Source organism: Grampus griseus (genome assembly GCF_964374135.1).
Source record: "Grampus griseus genome assembly, chromosome: 2".
Taxonomy (NCBI): Eukaryota; Metazoa; Chordata; class Mammalia; order Artiodactyla; family Delphinidae; genus Grampus; species Grampus griseus.
This window is the reverse complement of record NC_139018.1, coordinates 15,532,623-15,554,810: the sequence shown is the minus strand read 5'-3', so window position 1 is coordinate 15,554,810 and position 22,188 is coordinate 15,532,623. Positions and strand designations below refer to the sequence as shown.

The window sequence follows — 22,188 nt, the reverse complement described above, 5'->3', positions numbered from 1 at the left end:
TTGAGAACACAGAAGGCGTTATTTGATAACTGCTTATGAAGTCGACCTGGGGAGATGTATAAAGGAGCAACCCGGATGGGGAGCTGGGGAGTGAATCATTATGAGGTGAAGAAAGGATTTCAGAGCATCAGCAAGGCCAGGTGGAAACCAGGCATCAACGGCATGTGAGGCCCAGGTTGGCCTGGTGGTGAGCCACCCTCCTTCCTAGCAGCGCTGGTGCATGGCCAGAGCTAAGGAAGCAGAGTGGGAATAAGCACAGGGACACAGCTGGAGGTGAGAGCGGAGGAGGGGAGAGGGTTTAAGAGGGAGGCAGGGCCCAAAGCACAGCCTCTCCACTTTGCCCCCCATGGAACAGAATGACAGCCTTGGAGCCGCCCAGATTTCAGAGGACAATCAGGTAGCAGGTTGCCAAATGTTGTCTTTGTGGCCTATAAAAGCTGAAGAAAAAAAAGAAAAGAAAAGAACAAGTGCCGGTGAAGATGTGGAGAAATTGGAACCCTTGGGCGTTGCTGGTGGGAATGTAAAATAGTGCAGTTTCTCAGAAAATAAAACACAGAATTCCCACATGATCCGGCAATCCCATTTCTGGGTATATACCCAAAGGAATTAATGCAGGGACATGAACAGATACTCGTACATCCATGTTCATGCAGCATTATGCACAATTGCCAAAAGGTGAAGCAACCCAAGTGTCCATCGAGAGACAGATGAATAGATAAACAAAATGTGGTCTATATATATACAGTGGCACACATCAGCCTTGAAAAGGAAGGAAACGCTGACACATGCCACAACATGCATGAATCCTCAAAGACATTACGTTAAGTGAAAGGGACCAGTCAGGAAAGGAGACGTACTGTATGAGTCCATTTATATGAGTATATTGAGCAGCCAAATTCATAGGGACAGAAAGTAGGATAGAGGTTGCCATGGGCTGGGAGGTTGGAGGGAATGAGGGGTCACTGTTTAATGGGCAGAGGGTTTCGGTTCGGGAAGGTGAAAAAGTTGTAGAGGTGGATGGTGGTGATGGCGGCGCAGCAGTGTGAATGTGCTTAACGCCACTGAGCTGTGCGCTTAAAAATGGTTAACATGGTAAATGTTATGTTATGTGTATTTTACCACAATAGAACAAAATAGACCTAAAGAAAAAGCTGAAGCAGGCTCTAAAGTATCCAGCAAATTCCTGGGGACACCTTAAATGAAGAGACCCTCACTGAAACAGTGACTACGGCCAGGACCAAAATGTTCATTCACTGGAAACAGTGCTGATTTGAAAAGCCAGGGTTGCCCTGTACTTTTGTACTCAACTTTTCTGAGTATGGGAATCCCTTTTGAATGTTAAAAAAAATCCTCAATCCCCACACAATGATAGGACGTTTGGTACCCATTGATTGTGCAAACCCATAAAGAAAAAATAAGCTACTATGAATCCAGGAATCATATTATTAACTGAACTTAAGTGAATTATTGATGACTACCCCTCTACGTACATTTGGGAAAGGGTAGTAAGTATATAAAGGAGACGTTATTTATTCTATCTACCAGTAATGCTTGATGCACAAAATGATGCTCTAATCCTTTAAAATCGCAGCTCAGGCCCCTGGGGACCCACCACCCACAGGGTGAGAACCACAGCTCTATCCTAACAAGAGACTAAAACTCAGCAGTAAACTTCCAAGATATAGTGCAAAACCATTAAGTCAAAAATGCTATGAGGCACAAATGCAGCTCTCCTCAGAAAATAAAAAACAAAGCATTTTCTCCCCCAAAATACAAAGTGTAATTCCTCTAACAGGAATGCACGTTTCCTAGGCTCGATCAGTTTGGGCAGCCCTTCCTTACTCAAAGCCATCAGTCTGCTCTGCAGTGTGACCATACCATGCCTACCATGCTGTCACCCCCAAGGGAGCGGCTTCTTTGGGGTCAAAGTTCAGAACACCAGCACACCTCTCAGTAATGATGTAAACACTTCCCCTTTCCTAAAACAAAAAGTTCTAAAGCAACTTGGAATTTATCAATGACCACTGACATACCAGTCATAGACCACATACCCTGCTCCAAGATGGGCAGACTCAACGGTTCAACAATGGCATCTCTCAATTTTTAGGAACCTAATTTGTCGGAAGACATACTAGAGTGTTTTTTACTCATTTGGCTCACAGAAGTAGCATGAGGCTAAGTGTAAAAGAAAAAAAGTTTTTTTAATATTGATAAATGTAATATAAAAAAGGTAGAGAGTTCTATAAAAGGGTAAAGGATTATTATTCTATTGTATGAGTGTCCTCCAAAGGACCCAAACTATCCTGTAAAAACCGGTGATGAAAGGTGAACATGGGAAATCATCTGCCTATTAAGCTGGTTTTATGATACTAATAAAAATGTGAGTACTAATAAAATTCTTGGATTAAATTCATAACTCAGAAGTACCTGAAAGTTTTAAAAACAGCTTACCATACATACTAAGGCATCACTGGACTTTCAGTAGTTCCAAAAGGCAAAGATATAAAATGTTTTCATCAATAAATCCCCTGGGATTCTAGGAAGTGACCAACTCTGCCATGGGCAAGACCTGGCAGGTAAGAAATACCCACATAAACGTTCCAGAGACCTTCCTCGTTTGGACGGTAGTTTAGGAAGAGCTTCTTCCACCACTTTCCCTGAGGTTAGGACTGAGTGAAATCCCCAGTGGGAATTAAAATCTTGCTGTTGATGCCCTCAGACTCCAGGTTCTCAAAACTGTTGAGGCAATCTGATGAATCCAGAAAAAGAAGAATGCTTTTGGAAGACAAGACCAGCTGCCTCGGCTCACCAAGAAGCTTGACTTAGAGCTGTGTGTTCCTCTTATTGTCGACACCGAGTGGGCTGTACACAGTGGAGAAATGAACAGAAGAGTGGAGAACACAGTCTGCCTGGCCACCCGCCTCGCAGAGGTGGGCCCAAACCAGTCAGCCATCGAGACAGTACAAGCCCACTTTCACATTATAAGCCCACCCTCACGTTAATCACACAGCAGACACGAGCAAGCGGGCATTTACTGAAGTCCTAGGTTAATCTCCAGGAGAAGAGAACACCAAGAAAAGATGTTTGTCAATGAGGAGCCAGGTGAAGGAGCTAGAGCAGGTGCAGAGAGAAGAATCCGAGGCAATGGTCCAATTCAAAGTATCCACAGATGAGATAAAGCTGGAAAACTAAAACGCTTTGGGAGCAGATAAAATGCTATGAGGCACAAATAGGTTTTCCTGCTGGAAACCTAGGAAGAATTATTTTTACTTTATGTTATATAAATAATTATAAATTATCCCAAGTCCAGGCTCACTCACGCCACCAGGGAAGCCCCAGGCAGTATTTTAAGTAGTTATATTTTAGGCAGATTTGATAGCCTTGCTGTTTATAGGAAACAGTGAAGATGCATTTTAAAGGCCATTAAAACCTCCCATGGTGGGCTTCCCTGGTGGCGCAGTGGTTAAGAATCTGCCTGCCGATGCAGGGGACACGGGTTCAAGCCCTGGTCCGGGAAGATCCCACATGCCGCGGAGCAACTAAGCCCGTGCGCCACAACTACTGAGCCTTGCTCCAGAGCCCGCGAGCCACAACTACTGAAACCCGTGCGCCACAACTACTGGAGCCTACAGCCCGTGCTCTGCAACAAGAGAAGCCACCACAGTGAGAAGCCCAGGCACCATGACAAACAGTAGCCCCCGCTCACTGCCAACTAGAGAAAGCCCACGAGCAGCAACGAAGACCCAAGGCAGCCAAAAATAAATAAATAAAATAAATTTATAAAAAAACAAACAAACAAAAACCTCCCATGGTGATCCCAGATGGCAACAGGAAACACCAAAGGGACACTGGCCAGTTATCAAAGATAGACAAGAATGAGGAAGAATCATATATTAGATTAGTCCCCAGTGGGCCAGCTAGAGAGAGTGCTGAGATGGTATGCCTGCTGAAGAGTAGCAGAACCAACTATCTTTGTGTATATCATCAGAATCAAGTCCCCAGGCATGTTCCCTTATTGGTGAGAAATGATCTTATTCCCAGAGTATAAAATTTCTAAAGCCCTCTTCAAGGACCCATCTGAGAGAAGAGAATTCCGAGTGGGAACGGCACTGGCATTGAAGAACTGGACAGGACCATGGATGAAGACCCCAGAGCTTGTGTGGAAGATTCAGCCAGGGGACCAGGGTCCACCCCTTGGGACCTGTGGGGCAATTGATCCCTTAAATCCCAGCAGAGTCATGGTTCTTACCTGGATGATTTTGCCCTCAAGGGGATATTTAGTCATGTCTGGAGATATTTTTGGCTGTTGTACCAGAAGCACTGATGACACTGGCATCCAGTGAATAGAGGCCAGGGAAGCTGCTAAACTTCCTACAATGCACAGGACAGGTCCCATGACAATTATCCAGCCCAAAATGTCCATAGAGCTGAGGCTAAGCAAGCCTGCCTCAGAGGAAGGGAGAAACGAAGGACCATCGTGGACAAACTGTGTCACAGCCGTGATTAAGAGATGCTGTGTAGACTGTTTTGTGGATGTCACTTATATAGTTTGTCCCAAGTGCACATCTGGGACAATGTTTTTGTTTGTTTTTTTTTTGCGGTACGCGGGCCTCTCACTGTTGTGGCCTCTCCCGTTGCGGAGCACAGGCTCCAGACGCGCAGGCTCAGCGGCCATGGCTCACGGGCCCAGCCGCTCTGCGGCATGTGGGATCTTCCGGGACCGGGGCACGAACCCGTGTCCCCTGCATCGGCAGGTGGACTCTCGACCACTGCGCCACCAGGGAAGCCCCTGGGACAATATTAAATTAATTCAGCTGTTCTGAACCTGGTTGAGAAAGCTGTAAAAATATTTGCCTTCTGTGCATTTAAAAACAGCTACCTTGGGCTTCCCTGGTGGCGCAGTGGTTGAGAGTCCGCCTGCCGATGCAGAGGACACGGGTTCGTGTCCCGGTCTGGGAGGCTCCCACATGCCGCGGAGCGGCTGGGCCCGTGAGTCATGGCCACTGAGCCTGCGCGTCCGGAGCCTCTGCTCCGCAACGGGAGAGGCCACAACAGTGAGAGGCCCGCGTAATGCAAAAAAAAAAAAAAACAGCTACCTTGCACCCTCTTCTAGCCCATTAGGGGAAGTAAGAAAGCAGCGTTCACATTAAAAACCAGGGTCTTCTCTCTGATCAAAATAAACTCACAATATTCATGTAACATTAGTCCCACTGGGTTATTTCTCAGGCATGTTTAATATGGTACGCACTAGTGGGGCCATGTCATAGAGGCAGAAAGACACACGTACACACACATAAACACATGCAGACCCTTGGGCGCTCTCAGCCCACCATCTGGCCCTCCCCGGCCCCCCGCTATTTAGGCAAGATGCTGGTGTGCATAACTAGTACCCCAATGAACTTTTACACTAATACTAGGAATTGGAAATTGTAGTTGAACCCACAGAGCCGAGAATAATACCCAGTTTCGAAAACAAGGACTTTTATCTTCTTGACATAATAATAATTTTGTTATCCCCGTTGCTGCTGGGGACTAGTTCAAAGACACGCTGTAAGAAACAAGTCTCCTGCCAAGGGTGTTCTTCAAAATCTTTCTTTGACTCAGGCCAGGCACATGGCAGAGGACTCCAGGAGTCGTAGGCTTTCTCCACCAGCCCCTTCCTGCAATCCAAAGTGATCAATTAGCCCACTAATGGAACATCATTACCAGACTGAGATTGTCATCACCCTGCTGTAAGCATTTGGTGGGTTCTAAAGTCCCCAGGTTATCACAGCACCGATAAGCCTAGGGTAACACGTTATTATTTGTCAGCTACACCCAGGCTCCTTTCGTTCCAAAGGCAAATACACATTTCTGCTGTATCCTTGGGAGCGAGGCCAAAGAAGAAAAAAAGTGTCCCTTGGTTTTAGAGATAATATCAGAAAGCCTGCTGATCAGCCAGATAAAAAAAAGGCAGCTGCTTCCTACCAGAGGCCAAAGTCCAGCTCAGAGCAAGAAAATGGGATCCAGTCCAAAATCAGACCAGGTTTCCTACAGTATCCTATCAAGTGACAGTCGGCCCAGCCCAGCAAAAGAGCCAGCCCATAGCAGGGGAAGAAGAGGCTGCCCACTTCCAAAATCTGCTTTGGGGGCTTCCCTGGTGGCACAGTGGTTAAGAATCCACCTGCCAACGCAGGGATATGGGTTCAAGCCCTGGTCCGGGAAGATCCCACATGCCGTGGAGCAACTAAGCGTGTGCGTCACAACTACTGAGCCTGCGTTCTAGAGCCCGCGAGCCACAACTACTGAACCCATGTTTCACAACTACTGAAGCCCGTGTGCCTAGAGCCCATGCTCTGCAACAAGAGAAGCCACTGCAGTGAGAAGCCTGCGCACCACAATGAAGAGTAGCCCCTGCTCGCCGCAGCTAGAGAAAGCCCACGCATAGCAACAAAGGCCCAACAGAGCCAAAAATAAATAAATAAAATAAATTAATTAAAAAAAAAATCTGCTTTGGAACCCAAGTAATCCCTGCTCAATCCCAAGTAATTATCCTTCCTTGCTAACTGCCCAGATTTCCTGCTGGAAACCTAGGAAGAATTATTTTTACTTTATGTTATATAAATAATTATAAATTATCCCAAGTCCAGGCTCACTCACTCAACTCACTGTGTGGTTTTAGGCAAGTCACAACAAATCAGGGGCTCCACTTTTGTTGGATGCTATATGAGTTTCACTGGAGATGTGTTCCCCAAAGAGTGATCCATGGGCCACCTGTATCTAAATTCTAGGGACGCTTGTCACCCTAGAGCGGAGCCAACAGGTAGTCCCAGGGAATCTGCACATGACGTTACTAGTACTCACCTATTTTCCCATCCCCGCCCCCCTTCCTGGAGATCAAACAATGCTTTCCAGGCTCTCGATAGAGCAGTGTGACTTGTTCAGGCCAGTGGGTTGTGACTGGAGGCCAAAGCTCTGAAGAGCCATGCCATGCCTGACTCTCTTCCCCTAAAAAACCCTAAAGTCTGGAGAATTGCCCAGGCAGCAGCAGACCTGGGGGACGGGGGTGAGTAAGCTGGTGGTTTGTTAGGTATCGTATAAGTTAGCCTCTCGTCAGTCAAGGATCCCAAAGGCCACCGAATTTATCGATACGTAAGGGGGAGAGAAGGCGGCATCGCTGTGAGTGGTCCGTGTGGCTAGCAGTTCAATGACACCCGTGGCAGATGCTGTCATTTGCTTACCCCAACTTCTCCTTTGCTCCCAGAATTCTAACTTTGTTCATCACAGCCGGAGATGAAACACGACTCCTCTGTGCCTTGGGGTTCTGAAACTTTAGCAGGCATCAGAATCACCTGGAAAGCTTGGCAGACACAGACTGCTGGGCCCCAACTTCTCTAAGAATTTCCATGTCTAACAAGTTCCCAGAGGATGCTACTAATGCTGCTGGTCCAGGGACCACACGCTGAGAACCAATGGTCTAAGTCAATCCACCCCATTCTCCTTTGTCAATGACTCACCTTCCTAAGCTCCCTTGCAGGTAGGAATGGTCATGCAACCCACTTCCGGCCAATGAGACAGAAGAGGAAGTCTGCAGGGAAAATTTGGGGCAAGACTTTTCTCCCATAAAAGGAGCCCTTTTTGTCTTACCTTAAATGTGGTTGAGTAATCAGAGAAAGTCAAATACTATATGATATCACTTATAGTGGAATCTAAAAACTACAACAAACTAGTGAATATAACAAAAAAGAAGCAGACTCACAGATATAGACAACAAATTAGTGGTTACCAGTGGGAAGAGGGAGGGGGAAGGGGTGGGGGATTAAGAGGTACAAACTATCATGTATAAAATATATAAGCTACAAGGATATAATTGTACAATACAGGGAATATAGCCAATATTTTATTTTAACAATAAATGGAGTATAACCTTTAAAAATTGTGAATCACTGTATTGTACACTATATTGTAACCTACAGTATTGTATATCAAATATACCTCAATATAAATATAAATAATTTTTTTAAATGTGGTTGAGTGAAAACATGCTATTTGGTCCTGAGGCAGCCGTCTTGCAAACAAGGCGGTCACAAGCCTGAGGACGCAAAGCTAACGTGGCAAGGACAGCAGAGCAGAAGGAGAACAAACCTGGGTGTACGCGTGGGATGTTGTGATTGAGAACAAGAAATATGTATTTGGTCTTGGTCTTTCCTGGCACAGGGCTCCTAAAACCCTTGGAATTTCCTGTGATGAGAGCCATAAAGGTTCTTTTGTTATGTTAATGAGGTGGCTTTGGGATCACCTAAAGATGGGGGTTGGTTACCAGGGAAACCAACCAGGAATAGAGGGCTGGAACTTTCAGTCCCCCCCCACTCCACCTCCAACCCCCAATTTCCCAGGAGAGGAGAGGAGCTGGAAGTTGATTTGATCACCAATGGCCAACGATTGAATCAATCACGCCTGTGTGATGAAACCGCCATCAAAACTCAAAAAGGAGGAGATTCAGGGAGCGTCCAGGTTGGTGAACCATAACACTCCACATGCCACCATGCCAGGCCCCGAATGCCCTGGGGACAGAAGCTCCATGGTTTTTGGACCTCTCCCTGTGTATCTCTTCATCTCACTTTTGATTCATATCTTTAAATATCCTTTGTGATAAACCAGTAATCTAGTGAATAAGCTGGTTTCCTGAGTTCTGTAAGCCACGCTAACAAATTAATTGAACCCAAGGAAGGAAGATGCTGTGGGAACCTCTGATTTTTAGCTATTCATCAGAAGCATGGGTAACAAGCTGAACTTGCAATTGGCATCTAAAGGGGAGGGCAGGCTTGTAGGACTGAGCCCTTAACCTGTGGGATCTGATGCTAATTCCAGACAGATAGTGTCAGAATTGAGTTGAACTGTAGGACACCCAGCTGGTGCCAGAGAATTACTTGGTGGTGTGTGGAAGAATCCACACATTGGAATTGGCACCAGAATCCTTAACTTGTCACTGGGAAACTGATGCACCAAACCAGAAACAATCTTCCTCTAGCCTTCTTGCTATGCGAGATAAGTAAGTGTCACATTCTTCACCCACTGTAAATCGACGCTGGGGGCAATGTCCATTTTCACGTTCCATGTAGAAGGACTCCAGCTAGAGTAACACTCCCTATCTCTACCCCTGCTGCTCAGCCAGACAGCGGCTCACCCAGTGGACTCAGCAGAAGGGACCGAGCTCCCTCGGCTCAGCCTCTTTCATCTCTTGTTTGAAACCATCTGCTGCGGAGAGCTGCACTGTTTTGCTCTCTATGATGTAGTAAGGTCAGTGGAGCAGACCCTGCCCTCACTGAGGAGGCGTGTGCTACCAACGACCAAGATGGAGTGGGAGGCAGATTTTCTAAAATGACCAGAGAAGACGCCCCACCCTAATCCCCAGAACCTGTGATATGATGAGCGATTACTCCCATGACTCTGTTATGTCATAGGGCACAGTTCACGTAAAGACAGGGAGATTGTCCACGTGGGTCTGATCTAATCACATGAGCCTTTAAAAGCATAGTGCTTTCTCCAGATGACGGGAGAGCGCAGAGGGGAAGTCATAGAGATAGAAGAAGGGTTCCATGCTGGTTCTGAAGATGGAGGCCAAGGAATGCAGGCAACCTCAAAGGTAAGAATGGCTCCCACCTGACAACCAGCAAGGAAACAGGACTCTCAGTCCTACAACCACAGGGAACCATTCTTTGCCAAGACCTGAATGAGTGTGGAAGCAGATTCTTCCCCAGATCCAGAGCCCAGCCAAGCCTGCCCAGACGTCTCACCTACACAGCTATGACATAATAAACGAGTGTTGCTTTAAGCATCTACATTTGTACTAATTTGTTACACAGCAATAGAAAACTAATACTGCAGGGAAATTCTTCTAATTCAGGGTGAAAATGGTTAGTAAGTCCTTTTGGCATCAAAGCTAAAGCTACATTCTCTGATGAGCTTATCAGCAATAAAGCTGACCTTTTAATCTCCATCTGACTCCTGTGTCTATTTCTCAATTAGTTCTGAACTCCAGAGGGGAAAAAAGAGTTTTCATTTATTCACCCCATAAAAACCCCAACAGTCGGGTATTCAGGAATGCTTTTGGCATTTCTATATAATACAGTAAGTCTCCACAATTCTTTAAAATGAGGCTCAGACCTGGAATGGTATAGAAGAAACCAAATCATATCACCTCAGAATATAGGCACCTAGATTTTATATTCTATCTTTACTCCACTAAAAATCCTCTCCTTCCTAGAGCTGAGAGAAAACACACCAGATGAATGGAAAGCCTTAATCAGTGAGCAGGTAAATAAATAAATAAACCTTCCTGGTGGGAACTAAAACTTCACAACCCCAAGCTTTGTTGGTTTGTACAATTTTCAGTTCTCAAATCATCACCTAAGGGTAACGGGCTTTTTAGATGTAGTTTAAATGAAAAGCAAAAAGCTTTGAGATTTTCCACCAAAACTGCATGCAGCAAGCAAACCGCTGCAGAATCAGTTGTTTGTAGTTTCCAGAAGTGCACCCGTGTTCCTCCTGGAACTCAGACACCCCTTCCACAGCCCCCTCCAAATGTTGTGCAAACGCATACATCGTGTGCGGCCAACTCGGTAATATACCGCCGCTCCTTCCCCAAAGACTCCCAGTCTTTGATGGCACTGCAAGGACCTGAGTGGGCCATCAGCATAGAAATGAAACATGAGGGGCTTCCCTGGTGGTCCAGTGGTAAAGAATCCGCCTTGCAATTCAGGGGACACCCGTTCGATCCCTGGTCGGGGAACTAAGATCCCACATGCCACGGGGCAACTAAGCCCACGCGCCACAACTAGAGAGCCCTCGTGCCGCAAACTACAGAGCGCACATGCTCTTGGAACCCACAGCACAACTAGAGAGAAGCCCGCACGCCACAAGGAAGAGCCCGCACACTGCAACGGAAGAGCCCGCACACTGCAACAGAAGATCCCGCGTGCCTCAACTAAGACCTGACGCAGCCAAAAATAAATAAAATAAATAAATAAATAATAAAACTTAAAAAAAAAAATGAAACGAGATTTTGAAGGCTCTGTCCCAGAGTCCTGTGAATGATCCATTTGAGAGGCATCTTTAAGGGGAAGAACAGTTCTCTGTACTTGCAGTCCAACATTCGTATGGGAACTAAGTCCCCAGTTTCGGTAGCAGATGTCATTAAATGATTGCAACCTCTTCCCTCATTTAGAATACAGTGACCAAATTTTATTTTTGCTAAAGGGGGATTTCAAAAGCCTGTAGTCCGATCCTTTCTTTCTACAAATAAACTCAGATCTAGAGAAGCTATATAAAAATAGAAATTCCAGATCAGTCATTTCTCCATTTGACTCCTGTTCTTCAGAGTGTTTAATCCGCCAGATTCATTTTTCTCTAAATCAGAAGCCAAGAGGCCACGGCTAAAAGGGTACCTCTGAGAAGTTCAAAACTGCTCTTGGAGACAAGGTTGCCACATCTGGTTTAGGGAGATGAGCATCTGAGAAGCACAGAAGCTGAGCACTGATGGTTTCCATGGTGACCAAGGGGCCCAGGTGCATGTTCTAATGAGGCCAGCCAGCATTTTGGGGCAAAGACTGTAGAATATTCCAGGAAAACCCCCATGTCACCGAGCGACTCATGAAATTTGAATGGGTGGCTAGCCTGCCAACAAGTGCTTCTTTCAGGAGACAGACACACAGCAACACTGAACTCTGTGTCTGGCCCTATACCAAGCTCTTTTCCATACATTATTTCATTTAATCATCACCCAGACCTTAAATTCAAATTCCATCCCATTTTGCTGATGAGTAAACTGAGGCAGCTTACCCAAGATCACTGAGCTTATAGAAGATGGCTCTAAGCCAGCTCTAGTGCCTTATTCCTCCACTCAACTCTACTAGAATTTCTGAAACTGGTAGCTCTCGAGGGGAGAGCTACCTTGCATTCTTCTAAAGAGAAGTTTATGTCATGATTTCTTGTCTCAGAGGGGAAAACAAGCGCAGCCTTAGAACTTACCACTGATCTATCTTTGCCCATCATTGCCAGATTCTGAAAAAGATCTCAAATGATCATTTTCAAATATGAAGTCATCATAAGAAATAATTCCCTGAAGAAGGTTCGAAAGACTTGAGACTTATGTCAAAACTGAGAAGGAGAGCAGAAATGACCTAACACCTAAGTAAAACTGATGTTCTGTTAAACTATGTGAACAGGTGTGAGCTAAAGGGCTTTGGAAACCCCAGTCCAATCACCTCTGCTCCACATGCCTGTCACTGATGCCAGGAATGCCATCTGTAGAAAATAAATTCCTTGAGTTGAGATTTTTGTCCCTTGTTTAAAGGTGAGTATTCTCAAGAGGAAAAACCTAATTAAGGCAATAGCAATCATCAACACCTTAGTATGAATTAGTATGTTAGTGTACTACTGCTGATGGAGCGCTCAGCAGTGGGAGGAGGGGGGGGCCATGAAGAGACAGATACATAGCACAGAGCAATGTCTAGAAGATGCAGGCTTCTGGAAGAGGTCTTAGAAGCCAGGATCAGCCTGAAGATGCTGTGCTTGGAAATAAAATGAAGGAGCTCCAATAACAAAATGGATGGATTTACAATTCTCTACTTTATTGCCAACACACTAAGGAACCCATCTTCCACCTTTCATAAGAAATTGCGTATGCCTCACCTCTTCAGAAAATCTGTATTGGCAAATCTATACTTAACCCTCTTGTGTTGTGATTCCAGGAAGACCGACAAGAGTTTAGGCACAGTACCTGTGACTACCATGGGCCAAAAATAAAAATACGACCATAACACTGAACTATTCCATTAAAAGTGATAATGATACAAGAACACCCTGGTAATTCCTTCTGGATCCTGTCAGGCTAAAGCCAACTGGATCACAGAGGTTAGGGTTTAAATAGATGGCAGTACTCACTCGAAAGACCTTCTCCACTCTTGCAATGCTCTTCCCAAAAATGGTTCCAAGTTGGTCTCCAATTCCAGCCAATAAGAAACCAAAAAGTGGAATTCCAAAGATGGCATATAAAATGCAAAAGATTTTGCCTCCTTCAGTGCTTGGAGCAATATTCCCATACCCTGGTGAGAAATATTAAAAAGAGAGAGGGAGAATGGTGAGGCGCCAGAGAAATTACAGCACTGAATGAAAGAATCCGGACTTCTTAAAGGGTTTCTTCTTTCCCCCCCACCCCTCCACTTCATGAGTTTTAGGAGCAGAACTTCATTTCCAAGGCCCTATAAAATTCAGAACATTGTTCCATTGCTTCTCTTCCTTCTCTCCCTGTAAATACTTTCAAAAGGACCCAGGTTTCCAGGATCTTATTGTGTTTCATTAGATGACATTTTAGGAAATCTATGGTCACCCAGAATTGCATTTCTGACGGGAAATGGTACAACCCATTTCAGAAACATCACATATCTAGGATGTGTCTGGTTTAGGGACGCTGAACACCTGAGAAGTGTTCAGCATTGCCTTTTTTAGATTTAAAAACAGCTTCTCCCTTACAGCCTCATCCCATGGCCATCCCCTCCACCTGACAGGCTGTGGGTGTCTCCAGCATTTGCCTTCTTAGGGTGATGGGTGCTCCACATTAAGGAGGATGTGTGGTCTAGTACAAATTCAGAAAGGACCCATGGATCGTACAGCCCTACCCTGGGAAAACAGTAAAGAGTGGAGGAGGGAAGACTTTGTGCTCTTACTCACGCTGACAGTGATGGTTAGCTCTGCCCGGATCTCTTTTTCTCTTTCCTGGGAACTCCGTATCAACTGAGCCCTGCCTCTCCTCCCACCAACTTCCTTTTTTTTTTTTTTAACATCTTTATTGGAGTATAATTGCTTTACAATGGTGTGTTAGTTTCTGCTTTATAACAAAGTGAATCAGTTATACATATACATATATTCCCATATCTCCTCCCTCTTGTGTCTCCCTCCCACCCTCCCTATCCCACCCCTCTAGGTGGTCACAAAGCACTGAGCTGATCTCCCTGTGCTATGCGGCTGCTTCCCACTAGCTATCTATTTTACGTTTGGTAGTGTATATATGTCCATGCCACTCTCTCACTTTGTCCCAGCTTACCCTTCCCCCTCCCTATATCCTCAAGTCCATTCTGTAGTAGGTCTGCGTCTTTATGCCCATCTTGCCCCTAGGTTCTTCATGACCTTTCTTTTTTTAGATTCCATATATATGTGTTAGCATATGGTATTTGTTTTTCTCTTTCTGACTTACTTCACTCTGTATGACAGACTCTAGGTCCATCCACCTCACTACAAATAACTCAATTTCTTTTCCTTTTATGGCTGAATAATATTCCATTGTATATATGTGCCACACCTTCTTTATCCATTCATCTGTCTATGGACACTTAGGTTGCTTCCATATCCTGGCTATTGTAAATAGAGCCGCAGTGAACATTGTGGTACATGACTCTTTTTGAATTATGGTTTTCTCAGGGTATATGCCCAGTAGTGCGATTGCTGGGTCGTATGGTATTTCTCTTTCTGGTTTTTTAAGGAACCTCCATACTGTTCTCCATAGTGGCTGTATCAATTTACATTCCCACCAACAGTGCAAGAGGGTCCCCTTTTCTCCACACCCTCTCCAGCATTTATTGTTTGTAGACTTTTTGACAATGGCCATCCTGACCAGGGTGGATGATATCCCACCCACTTCTTGCACCAAGGATTATCAGGTGCTAAATAAATGTTTGCTGGTGGAATGGATGTTTAAATACAAAAGAATCCTTTTGTAGCCAGGTCTATTCATATGTTATTTCAAATAGTGCTTTGAAAACACCAACACCTGCGTTCTCAAGAGTTCTGCAATTACGTAGGTAACTCACGTCTAGTGAGTATTCGGCTTACTCTGTATGACGGGACTGAAGAAAGTGGTGCTGGAAGAAAAAGGCTTATAGCATTAGCACAAATTACACAGAGATGAGACTCTAAATTACTTGTTACTCACTTTCATGCCAATGAATCTTGCAACATTATGCTAACTAGTGTCTAGATAGTCACCTAACTATTCTCCCATGTAGGGCAACTCCTGTGGAGCCTATTTCTAAATCCAGGCAAGAAGTGAGTTATTGGGCTCGTGGCTTACTGGCATGTGGGGGATGCAACAGAGTAAAGATAATGTTGATGGTTGGTCCATCATTCATCCTCTTACAGGCCTGGAGAACTCACTGTTGCTTTCTGCCTTTAGGTGATGAGTCACCTGGTTATTTTCCCTTTCAATTTTCCAGTCACAATCATTCAAACGTCTTATCACAAATCATCTAAATTATAGCTTCTATTTCTTAAATGACTGTTCAGGCAAGCCTTCCTAATCTTGCATTTCTTTTACTCACCATGATTTTTGATTTAATTGTGCAAAAATACACACAAAAATCCAAAGGCTCTCAGAACTTTTTTCAAGTGTTTTCACTTGGACAAAATCATTTTGTAAGCATTTCCGTCTAGAATAATCCAATTTACATTAAGATAGCCCTATTAAAAAAGGAATAAATGTGCCTATATAGCTCCACTTTATGCAGAGTTATGGTGACTCTTGGAATTATTCTGGTAATTTGTGGAAACATTTATCACTCTTGCTTGACTGTTTCATAATTGCCTGATTACTGTCAAGGAATATACGTTTTCCTTTAGTCTGAATATCTCAGAAAGAAGCACATTGCAGACACAGGCAGACAAACTGAGGCTTTACACCTGCTTAATAGGCCTCTTATTAGCCCTAACAGGGGCTGCACCCCTTCCTCCAGCTTTTAGAGAGGATCTGTCCCACCACTTGTGTAAGGACTGTGCTCAGGGGACATTCCAGTGTCATCTTAGGAGCATGAGAGAAAAGTGGGAAGATGAGGCTCAAATCCGATACCACCTCCTTCTACCTGGTTGGCCTTAGGCTCGCTTCACCTCCCCAATCCTAGTATTAGAGGGGTTCAAGGACAATGTGGAGAAAATCAGTGAACTGTAAAGTGCTATACCAATGCCAAGGGTTAGTAGTAGTCTTACAATCAGCTCCTTACTTGTTCAGTGTTTCTCAGACTAGACACTAAAATAAAATTAGAGCAAAGTTCTTGGGCACTAGTGAAGTAATATTCAAATTGTAACAGGGAAGAGCCAATCTGACTACATGTTGGATCTGTTTCTTTTACTTTAACCTTTGCTTCCTGTTGCTTTTGTTCACTAAAAGGATAGTGTCTGTACACAATGGCCTGCCTCAGGGAACCCTGCCCCTCTGCCTGAATGTTAAACCCAAGTGCCTTTGTTCAGCGAAACATCCAGACCCTGTCCACCTATGGATGGCTGCAAGAAAGAAGAAATTAAAACATCCCCACCCTAAGGCTGGCCGTTTCAGGGAACATTTGCAAGGCTATACTGGCATCTAAACCCCGATAAGATGGTTTATTGGAGACACTAGTCTGCCATCTTCTCGGTCTGCCTTTCTGAACAAAGTCAAAGTCATTATTCCTTGCCTCAACACCTCATCTCTGATTTATTGGCCTGTCGTGCGGCAAGCGGAGCAAGCTTGGACTTGGTAACAAAATCAGTCTTTAACTATATTTCAGGCCATTACCTCACATCGGACATAAAATAATTGCTGTTCTTGAGTAATGCTGTATTGTGTGTGTGTGTGTGTGTGTGTGTGTGTGTGTATCTGTGTCCCCTGCCTCCGATGAACTATATGGAAAGACGGTTCTCCAGTTTGACCCTCAACCCTGTTACTCTGAGAAATTTCCAGAAGCTACATTTTAGAGCTTTGTTCTAAACAGGAGGCAACAAGAGGGCCACATTCCCGGATTTTTGCCTCTATTTGTACTGGGCCTGCTAGACTTCCCTGCCCATCCTTCCAGAAGGCTTGATAGAACTTTGAAGTAAGGTGTAACAGTGGCTCTAGAACTCGAGACTGCGGGGATTCCTGTTCTGATTCTTCCACTTACGAACTCTCAGATCTTCGGCAATTTACCTTTCTGCCTTGCTTTCCGTGACTGAATGATGGAGCTATTAATAGCACCTACTTTATAGCTTAAAGAGTTACATGTGAAGCATGAGTAACCTGTGGAGATTAAATACATGTGAAGCATGATGCAAAGAATAAGCCCTCAGTAAGGATCCACAATTATCATCTTGCCCCAGGTTTTCTGTGGGAAGGAATGTTTCTAAGCTATGTGTCTCCAGGAAAACTAAGCCCCAGGAGTAAACAGGGTTGGTTCCTATTTTCCCTCCGGAAACTCCATTGTTCTCCTATAGCACCAGGACAAAAGACAAAATGCCTGTGCCCCAGGCTGGGCTGACTCAGTGGCTTGGGTGGGCCCACAGCTGGATTTGGGGTGTGGGTATCGATGGGGCAGCAAAGGCTGGGAAGTGAGAGGCAGATGGTCAGGAAGAACTAGCCCAGGACATTAGAACTGGATTGAAAATAAAGCAGAAGAAGTTCCGGGAGCTCCTCCACCAACTGGCTTCTGGTGACTTTTGGCAGGAGATGACCAGCCCAGAGAGAACATTCTGTTGTGAACGAGAAGGGCCAAGGTAGTGCTTAGCTCTGGTCACCCCTGGCTAGAAAACAGCCCAAGCCCTTTCCAAAGACAAAGCTGGTGTTTCAAGAGGACTCAGGCCTGAGTGGTGCACATGAAACTCTTCCATTTGCTGTTTACATGCCAAAGTCAAATCTTGGGCAAACCATGTGCTACTCAGCTCTGGTATTTGGTTTAGAGTACATGTTCTCAAAGCCTACTGTCTGTGCATTTATGGGCGTGTGGCCTGTGCAGTCACACGGAGCCCCATACTCAGAAGGGCCCTATGCTTGGTTTAACGCTCTGCCCTTGCCATTTTGTCCTTCTTAATCTTTTTATTTTAGCAAAAGACTGAATTTTCATTTTGCACTGGGCCTTGTGCCTTATGTAGCTGGTCCTGGTGAATAAAGCTAGACTCCATGGCTTACCGACCTTGAGATACTGAACAAGCTATTTGACATCCCTGGGTCTCAGTCTTCTCATTAGTAAAATAAGGCAAATAAGAGTACCTACCTCATGCAGTTAACGTGAAACTAAGTGAGATAACGTATGTGGAGCACAGTTCCTGGCACCTAGTAAGCACCCAGTAAGTGTTAGCCGCAGTGACAGCTATGCCCAAAGCCATGGGCTAAACGTCCAATCCAAGTGCTAGTCAAGTAGAAATAGCTGCCTCGGTACCTTGGCCAGTACAGCTCTTAACTGAGGCCACCAGGCAAGGAACACAGTTACTGACTACCATCTGGGACCTGATGAGGGGCTCTCTAGGATATGGGTAGAGCCAAGTGACTTAATCCAAAAATGCCTCAAATGGAGAATTCCCTGGCAGCCCAGCAGTTAAGACTCTGCACTTCCACTGCAGGGGGCATGGGTTCCATCCCTGATCAGGGAAATAAGATCCCACATGCCACACAGTGCGGCCAAGACAAAAAAAAAAAAAAAAAAAGACTCCAAGATGACATCTAATTGCATTCCATAGCTGTTGGTGAGAACGCAATCATTTTCTGCCCTTCCACACGTGATGGTTTGTGGGAAAGAATCTGCACACAGGAGTATTCCTCCAGCTTAGAAAAGCTAGTTGCTGGAGACCCACCAGCAGAGTCAACAATTGAGGCAGGTGGGACTTTCTCACATCAGAATTAGTTACCGAGAAAGGGAACAGGGTGCACAGTGACCTCAACAAAGACAGCAGTCTAGTCTTCTGGCATGGCTCCTGGTTTGGAAAAGAGCCTGAGTGTTCTCCCTTTTGCCATACACTTGGAGATCTTCCTGTATATCTGAGCACAAGAAAACCTTATTTAAAAAAAAAAAAAAAGAAGCTTTGATATTTTCATATAAAAGGAACCTCTGATACTGAGTAATATCACTGCTTTTCAGGAAAAGACTATTATTCCTAAGATCTCTCTAACACATTCTAAATAATGAGCACATTCTTCTGTGTCTGAATAGTATTTAGTACTCAAGAGAGTCATTCTGGAGAGCAATTTGGCAAGCCTTTAAAAGGTCCAGGCCCTTTGACACAGCAAGCCCTGGGGGATCTTTCCAAGGAAACAGCCACAGATGAAGATCACCATTCATGAAGAAAGATTTTCATGGTGATGTTACACCATCACGTAAGTAAAAACTGCGTACGACTCCAACAACATGTGATGACAGCATTGAGAGTAGAGCCAATGGAACCCATCAAAGCTTATGTTTTTCGAAGAACCTTAGTAATATGGGAAAATGTTTACCGAATTATGTCACACATTATGTGAAACCAAGCAAGCATGCTAATGTATGCGTATTTCACAAATAATGAAAACGTTCCTCAGCTCCAGCTGCTCTACTGCCTGTGTCCTAAATGATGGAAAATTTCTCAGCAAGAAAGGGAAGAATTAGCAGGCTCTTAGTTTTCTTATCAGCTTTGCTACCACTTGTGATGAATGAATTTACCACTAAATAACTGGGGAAAAAAACCTTATTTCCTCACTTCATTATTCTTACTAACATTGTACTTATGTATTCTTTAGAATTCTCTACTGGTATGACTCTCTAAAGACCCTCCGCCCTGGAGTCAAAACTTAGCCAGCTAAATGACGTTCAACTCACAACACATTATTTTTCAATTAAGACAAAGTGAGAGAGAAAATAACATTTTCTCCATTGAATAGTAAAGGACCCAATCTCTAACACTAACACTGAGCCATGATACTGAAGTGGACTTGTGGTTTGGGTTGGGTTTTATTTTTGTTTGTTTTTGATTTACGCTTGTCTTGTAGTAGTTTCCTGTTCAGCCTCCACCTTCTTTCATATTTTGGGAAAGGTCTCTGTCCTTTGCCCAGATATGAAACAGCATCCTGCCTCTCACTATAGAGGCAACAGCATCCCAGGTTGCCAGGATACCAGCATATGAACTTAGGGGCTTACCCAATAGGAAGCTCTGAGACTTTAAATCAAGAGCAAGTAGCCCAAAGAAGGTGGGAGATGGCAGCTGCAGTGGCCAGCAGGGTCAGGCACTGGCTATGAGGTCAGAGGATACTTACTGGCCCTCTGTGATCTCTGAGCCATAAGTGTGCATTGGTTAGAATTTTTCAGCCTTAGGCGAGATAAAACCCAATGCACACTCGCTTAAGAAAAAAGAGAAATGTACAGACCCCAGTAAATAGCAGGATATTTAATATTTATTTAATTCTTCATGGGTAGCTTCATTCCAAGCTCAAAGGATGCCAGCTGCACCCCGCTTATCACTCCTCTTCTGTTAATCTGCTTCTTTACTGTTAGCTGAATTCTAGGCAGAAAAACCCTCAAGGGACAAAAATGAATGGTAGGGTCCCAGGCTTATCCTTTTCCCAATTTACATCCAGTAAGAAAGAGAAGTCACTTCCTCCAAAGCTCAAGCAAAAGCCCAGGAATTGACTTGCTTATTGGCCTAATCCAGATCTCATGTCTGTCTCTGAACTCAGGGTTGTGGCCACGCACATGCAGGGCACTGGATTTCTTATTTTTATGGTTCTAATCTAATTTTAATTCACATTTTTAATTTAAGTATAGTTGATTTACAATGTTGTGCTAATTTCTGCTGTACAGCAAAGTGATTCAATTACATATATATATATATATATACACACACACATTCTTTTTGTTATATTCTTTTCCATTATTGTTTATCATAGGATATTGAATATAGTTCCCTATGCTATACAGAAGGACCTTGTTGCTTATCCATTCTATATGTAATAGCTTGTATCTACTAACCCCAAATATCCAGTCCATCCCTGCCCCACCCCCTTCCCCCTTGGCAACCACAAGTCTGTTCTCTATGTCTGTGAGTCTGTTTCTGTTTTGTAGAAAGGTTCATATGTGTCATGTATTAGATTCCACATGTAAGTGACATCATATGGTATTTGTCCTTCTCTTTCAGACTTACTTCACTTAGTATGACAATATCTAGATCCATCCATGTTGCTGCATTATTTCATACTTGTTTATTGCTGAGTAGTATTCTGTTGTATATATGTACCACGTCTTCCTCATCCATTCATCTGGCAATGGACAGTTAGGTTGCTTCCATGTCTTGGTTATTGTAAACAAAAGGCACTGGATTTCTGAGTCTAGACAAGATGATTCTTCCCCTGTGGCCTGGGGGCCAAGTGTGGGGAAGGGGACCATTAGGGAAATGGTTATCAGGACAAGAGTGAGTAAGTGAATGGGTGCCAAGCAGCAGAAACTGAGTCATTTGCACAAACTCAAAGATTCCAGTGTAAGCACATTAAAAGGGGCAGAAGACGTTACACGTCAAATGTTCCTCATTAGGCGGTTGGAACCACCATTCCTCAGTTACATAATGTCATGTGGGTCAGTGAACACAGCTGTTCAATAAACCAAGCCCTTGGGAGCTTAATGAGTTAACACGATAAATGGGTGCGCATCCCAATGTAGCTATAGTGTTTTTCAGTGCATCATATAGGCCACTGATTTAGCCATTTTATAAAAATAAGAATATTAGAATTTTCTTTTTTGTTTAATATACACGAAGGTCTCATGTGTCCAATACTGGGCACTGGAGGTGCACTTTCCAAAATGTACTTCTTGAAGTGGCCTAGACTTTCTCAATTTCAATGATTTTACTATAAATCCCCCTGAAACACATGACACATTTCCCCATCTTAATAACCAGACCACTGAACACAATCTAACCTGACATTGGTCTTCTCTGCTCTACTACAGTGATGCCCTCGGGGGATGCTGAAGTGTATAGCACTGTTTGCCATTACACCAAATGGCGCCGTATCACCCTGCTTCCTTTGTTGGATGCTGTGGGATTGAGGACAAATATGACCTAATCTGGTCTGGAGTGTCTGAAAGGTTTCTAGGCCCTAGACTCACCAGTGTAATGCACACCTCTACTACTTGTCATAGTTGATCTTAATGTATTTGCAGACTTGCAAGCGTGAACCTAGTACATCACATGATTAAGAGGCTTTCTAAAAAGGAATGACAATTCTCTCTGACTCTAGTTTTCTTAATGCATATAACTTTCTTCATGGCACCGATGTAAAAATAACACAGGCCCTAAAGAGGAGGTCTACAACCATAAACAGAATCCTATGCCTCTAAACAACGCTTAGCTTCTGAAACTTGTGCCAATAGGAAGTCAATCGTCAAAGATGCATCCCCCCAAAAGGCATACTCT

At 44.2% G+C, this 22,188-nt stretch overlaps 1 protein-coding gene across 2 annotated transcripts in view; it reads right to left on the bottom strand.

Annotated features, from left to right (window-relative positions):
* Nucleotides 1-22,188, bottom strand: part of KCNK10 (potassium two pore domain channel subfamily K member 10) — a gene marked incomplete at its 5' end in the record, with an annotated part of 139,860 nt that overhangs the window by 24,426 nt on the left and 93,246 nt on the right. For both annotated transcript variants that reach the window (XM_082681699.1, XM_082681698.1), the window contains one exon: nucleotides 12,925-13,085. In XM_082681699.1, the coding sequence (XP_082537825.1) occupies nucleotides 12,925-13,085 (161 nt within the window). The remainder of the gene's footprint in view (nucleotides 1-12,924; nucleotides 13,086-22,188) is intronic.